Source organism: Salarias fasciatus, chromosome 2 (genome assembly GCF_902148845.1).
Source record: "Salarias fasciatus chromosome 2, fSalaFa1.1, whole genome shotgun sequence".
NCBI lineage: Eukaryota > Metazoa > Chordata > Actinopteri > Blenniiformes > Blenniidae > Salarias > Salarias fasciatus.
Window position 1 is genome coordinate 12,578,405 of NC_043746.1, and position 6,217 is coordinate 12,584,621.

At 35.5% G+C, this 6,217-nt stretch overlaps 1 protein-coding gene across 1 annotated transcript; it reads right to left on the bottom strand.

Moving 5' to 3' along the window:
* Positions 1-634: 634 nt before the first annotated feature.
* LOC115401775 (hemicentin-1-like) lies at positions 635-6,091 on the bottom strand. The gene is made up of 5 exons (XM_030110103.1): positions 5,990-6,091; positions 3,056-3,373; positions 2,598-2,855; positions 2,408-2,509; positions 635-2,287 (listed from the first exon to the last, which is right to left on the bottom strand). The coding sequence occupies exons 1-5, from the start codon at positions 6,036-6,038 to the stop codon at positions 2,142-2,144; spliced, it is 873 nt and encodes a 290-aa protein (XP_029965963.1). The 5' UTR covers positions 6,039-6,091; the 3' UTR covers positions 635-2,141.
* Positions 6,092-6,217: the final 126 nt, after the last annotated feature.

Consider the following 6,217-nt stretch of genomic DNA (forward strand, 5'->3'; position numbering starts at 1 on the left):
TTTTTAAAAGGTCCAGGTGATATGCTCCAGGTTTAGAGTCAGTGTCTTGTTCAAGCAGAGTGTATTTATTTTTACACTGCTCAAATTCTGTTTAAAGCGATACTTCAACATTTTGGCAAATTGGCCCATTTAGAGCAATTCCCTAGTCATTTAGAACAGCCTACTTACTTTTTTTGTGAGGGCGAGCTGTTGTTTATTCAGCGGTGGGTCTGAGGAGAGCTTCACGGCGGACATAATGGAAGTGGATGGTACAGTTGCTTCCCTCGTCAAACTCATCAAATACACAATCCAACAACCCCAAAAACACTCGGGTGGACACGTTATAATCCGCACACTCACTACGCTGTGAAACACCTACAAATAATATTGTAGCCTTACCACACTGAAGCAAATACTGGGAACAACTTTTTCTTATGAGATCACTACGCCCAGACGCCATGTTTAGTAAGTAGTTCCGTCTTAGCAATCTTCGCAAAAACCACTCAATCTCGGAATTTTGCATTAATATTGTCACTGTTCATCAAAACTGAAAGAAGCCACACAATCATCTGAAGTCAGGATGTGAAAGGGTGTTAAAAAGAACAACAGTGAACCTTTAAAAGTTCTTTAATTTCACAAATAATGTTCAGTTTCAAACCTTCACGAAAATCATTTCCACCATTTCCACATTTGTTTGGTAAAATATTTCCACATCAGTTGTCTGTAGATGAAAGATTGTAACCTTCTGGAAGACAGAGACATTTTTATGGAATGCAGTAAAACATCTAAGTTGAGTTTCTGTCGTGTAGATCTGAAAACTTAAATATAGGATGAAGTTCATGATGCCAGGTATTTTCTCATTCGTTTCAGATGAGGTCGCCCTCTAGTGACAGACTTCATTACTGCTCCGTTTGCTTCCTCCACTTTGTTGCAAATGGAAAAAAAACATTACAGATGGCAACAATTTTGTTGCTCTGCGCAAGTTCTTTAAAAAAAAAAATAAGATGAAACCCAGTGAGCTTTATATTTTTGACTTTTAACAGATTATGACTTCATTACTTACTTCACTTTGTTTCAAATGGCAACAAAAAAAAAACATGACAGATGGTATACAGTGATAATAAGAAACTGATTGAGCTTCATATATTTGACTTGGATAGAGGTTGGAAATAACTGGAAGTAGTAAAAATATATGCTAAAGTACAAGTGTCCTTGCTTTGCTTTGCTGAAGTTGAACTTATTTTTATCTTTAATATGTATTGAATGTTTACATTGAAAGCACATTTAGCAGAGAAACGGTAAAGCACACTAAAATGACTGTACAAACCAGAACTTATATAAAAATACAAAGTAAAATTTCTTCCATATGCATTTAATTCACTCCAGAGCGAGTCAACAATTTCAATTAATTTTAAAAACCTTTAATCTTCATTCAATCAAATACATAGGTTTTCTTTCTTATCCATGTTATGAACACAGACTAAATATTTCAATCTCAGTTGAATCCTTGACATGCTCATTAGTGAATTATGACTTTAAATATAATGTAAAAGCCATTTTAGAGAAAGTCACATTCAAAAAACCAAAATGAGTTTTTTTCTATTTTTATCTGTGGTGTAAAACTGTGGAAGAGAATCAGTGTGGAAGAACCAAAAAAATTGGTTAGTTTAAAGAAAATTTATATTATTTATAAAGTTATATTGTAGAAGAATACAAACATGAAAATATGGAACTTGTGTGTGTGTTTGTGTGTGATATAGATACACATCAAAAAGACTGACTGTTATTTATAATAATATACAAAAGACTGACAAACTAAAAACGATAAGAAACAACAATATGAGTATTGATTATTTCATACTTGTTAATAATAATAAGTATCCAGAGTTCAGGGAGTCAACTAGGTAAGTTGAAACTCCCTCCTTCTTTTTGAGAATGTTAAAATACATAAAGGAAGCAAATTACTTTGTTAATGTCTTTTTTTAGGGGTTGTCTACGTTTCTTTTTTCACTCCTGTGCTTTGTTCTGTGTTTTGTGATTGACATGTTCCTGAAGTGAAACATTCCATGAAGTACAGATTATTTTGACCAAATTGTATTCATGGAAAAATACAGCATTAGGTGTGGGTTTAGGAAGCAGGATTTCTTATTTCGCCCATCAAATCAGAGAGATCCACTCTCTTCCTCATTTCTGGAGGATCTTCCTTTCTTTTTGTATTTGTTTTTCTTCCAAGTAAAATAGATGAAAATCAGAATGACTGAGAAAAATCCCACCAGTGTCAGCAAACCACAGACAAGCCAGGAGTGATCTGTTCAGAAAGAACACAAACCAAGACATGTTAGGTTAAATGGCGATTCAGTTGTCTCGATTTTTAACACATTAAAACAAAAATAAATTGGTTTAACTGAACCAATGCTGGTCTCCTTACCCACAGGTGGAGGGACACACAGGATATTATCGGCTTCATGCACCCACTGTGATATTTTTGTCCCATGGGGTAAGGTGCAGTTAATGAATACGAAGCCTGTCCCTGAACAAAAAAAAAAACATTCATACATGTGCTCAGAAAGCATGGTTGATGGTGTGTTAGAGTTATTTTATATCATGTTTTCTCTCACCACAGGTATCTAACTCCATTGTTCTGGAGGCATTACTGACGTGATTGTGGACCCAGCAGACCAGCTGTCCTGAAACATGGAGCTTCAGAGTCACACTGTTGGTCTCATCAGCACCAGAGACGAGCTCCTCCTCTGTCAGTCTGCGTCCATCCAGAGTCCAGCTGAACTGAGGACTGTCCCCTCCCCCAGCGGAGCAGGAGATCCTCTTTTCTCCCTCAGAGAGACACTCAGAGGTCAGCTGGACAGACGTCACAGGAGCTGAGAGAAACACACACAGAAGTGTGTTATCACACACATTCTTCACTAACAGTTTCTAATGAAAGGCAGGAAAGATTCACAGTACAACAATATGATGAACATTAAATCACTTTGTTATTCTATCGATGAGTGAAGCTCAGATTTGATCAATAATAACTTCAATACTCTTTAATTTCACTTGTTGAAAAAAAGTTGTTTACCTTGAATTGATAAATTTAGAGTCCTCTGTTCTGAGATCTTCTGGTCTTTATCAAAGAGTACCAGAGTGTAGATACCACTGTCCTTCCTGTTCAGGTTATTGATCATCAGTGTTCCAGTACTGGGGGTGAAGACAAACCTTTCATCTACTTTATTGCTAATAACAACACTATTTCTCACTTTCAGTATTATTGCTTTTTCCTTTTTCCACTCATATCTTGGTATTTCAGAGGCATCATCCACCAGCTGCAGAACCACAGTTCCTCCCAAAGCTCCATAACACACAGCTCCATCTTTCCTGCCATCGCAGAGAGTTTCACCTGCAAATGAAACAAAACATAATGAGATATAAAAACCCTCTACCCGTATCATACATGAGGAGCAGAAAAGCCACTGATAATCAACTTGCACTAAATGTGAGATATCTGGAACAAACTATCAGTCATTGTGAGATTTTTTTTTTTTTTGTATTTCTCGTCTCAAACAATGTTCAGTCAAACAACAAGTGAAAAGAAAAAGGCCTTGTTTAAGGAAGATGAAGTGGAGCAAAATCAGGACTCGAGATTACTGGAGAGTATTACTGATTATCTTTTCATTTGAAGGTATTTTGCAATTTTGTTGTTTGTTTTACTCATTTAAATTTTTGTTTGTTCTTTTTCTATTTGTATATTCCTGTTTAGTCTCATGAGGGCATGAGAAATACTGACACTATTTCGGGTATTTTTCTTTTTGAAGAGGCACGAACAATACTTGAAAGCTGAAAGGATGACAGTTTTGTGTGTGTGTGTGTGTGTGTGTGTGTGTGTGTGTGTGTGTGTGTGTGTGTGTGTGTGTGTGTGTGTGTGTCTGTTGTTGTTTGTTCTGTTCATTTTCACAATAAAACCAAATAAATTAAAACTGAACTAAATGTACTTCAGTGATATGAAGGAATGCTGGATTTACTTCCATAAAAATCCATCATCTTTGAGTATTGTCAGTCCGCGAACAGCAGAGTACTCTCAGTTTAATCCCATCAGCAGGCTGCATTGCTTATCTTTGATTCTGAAATTGTCCAAATGTGAAAATATTTATAATTTCTGAAATGCAAATTTCCTTAATGTCTTCAATTGTGTTTTCAATTCAATTCACTTCAATTCAGCTTTATTTATGAAGTGCCAATTACAACATAGTAGTTTCGAGACACTTTTACAGAGCAGACCCAACAGATCCAACATCTTTTCATCTTTTGAATTCAGTGAAGATGAATAAATAAACTTAACATTAGCAGCACTGAGGCATGAAGATTGAGCCCTTTGAGTAAGAAGGTCTTATGTATGTGTGGGGAAGTGCTGGACCAGCATCATTGTGTCTACGCTTTGTCATCTGCACACATTTGATATCAATGGAAATGGTCTTAAAAAGCTGTTTCACACAGAAAAGACAGAAGTCAGTCCAATCTGTCTTTACAAGTCGACTAAAAAACATTTGTCAAAGAGTCTTTATAACAACATGCCTGAGGATCATTTTAATCCATAAGACACACAGACTAGTTTGATTCTGTTGGAGGTCATTTAGGTTTATTGTGAAATCTCTCAAGGTATTAATGTTCTGGTGATCTTGGGCAAAAGACTAAAACAAATACATCCAAGACTGTGAGAAAACAGTGTGTTGATGAAAATCACAACAACTGAGAAAAATCAGACCAGTGTTTGTTAATCACAGACAAACAAGGAGTGATCTGTTCAGAAAGACACACAAACCAACACATGCTAGATAAAGATTTAATTGTTGAGATCTTTAACACACTAATATATATATATATAAATATATATATATATATATATATATATATATATATATATATATATATATATATATATATATATATATTTACCCACAGAGGTGGTAGGGACTTTTGTTGTTTGAACACACAGCGTGTTATTGGCTTCATACACCCACTGTGATATTTCTGTCCCATTGTATAATAAGCAGAAAAGATGTGCAGCGAGACAAGTACATGATCTTATATGAGGGTATTACAGATAATTTTTTATAGGTGTTTTTCACTTTTGTTGTTTGTTTTACTTTTTTTTTGTTTGTTTGTTTGTTCATTTTCTATTTGTATATTGCTGTTTAGTCTAATGAGGGCATTACAAATACTGTCACTACTTCATGTTCTTTTGTTTTTCGAGAGGCAGGAACAACACCTGAAAGCTCAATGGATGAGAGTTTACCTTATCTGTGTGTGTGATCTGTTAATTTTCACAATAAAACCAAATAAAATAAAACTGAACTAAAACAATTTGAGTAGTTTAAAGGAATGCTGCATTGACTTCCATAAAAATCCATCTCTGGTTGTTGTCAGTCAGCTAACAGCAGAGTATTCTCAGTTTAATCCCATCAACAGGCTGCATCACTTCTCTTTTTCTCCCAATTTGTCAGACTGAATATATTTCTATTTTTTCTGAAATGAAAAATTCTTTAATGTCTTCTATTGTGTTTTAATCAATAGAAATCAGAAAAAATACACAAATAAACCTAATATAGCAGCACTGCAGCATGAAGACTGAATGGTTTGCGTGAGAAGGTCTTATGTAGGTGTGGCGTAGTGCCGGTACAGCACCATATATAGCATCGTGTCGACGCTTTGTCATTATTTTCACACATTTGACATCAACGGAAATGGTCTTACAAAACCTGTTTCAGACAGAAAAAACAGAAGTCAGTCCAATCTGTCTTTACAACAAGAGTCTTTATAACAACATGCCTGAGGATCATTTTCGTCCATAAGATACAGACGAGTTTGATTCTATTGGAGAGCATCTAGGTTTATTGTGAAATCTCAAAAGGTATTAATGTTCTGTGTTGCATATTTTCTCAAAACTTCAGGTGAATTCATCACCGAAATAATGAGGAGTCACACAATAATATAATGTGAAAAAGTTTGAGATTCTCACCACGAGTGACTCCTACCAGCATCACCAGCAGGACAAACACAGCGTTCATGGTTCCAAACTGATCAGCGAGGAGTCAGAGATGTCTTCGTCTGTCCTTCAGCCTGACAAGAATCACACTCTTTAACACAAGGAAGTTACCGTCTTAAATGAGAAACCCTTCAAAGTGTCATCCTTCCTCATTCACTGTTGTTGTAAAACATCTTTGATCATTTTGCTTGTGTTTGATTT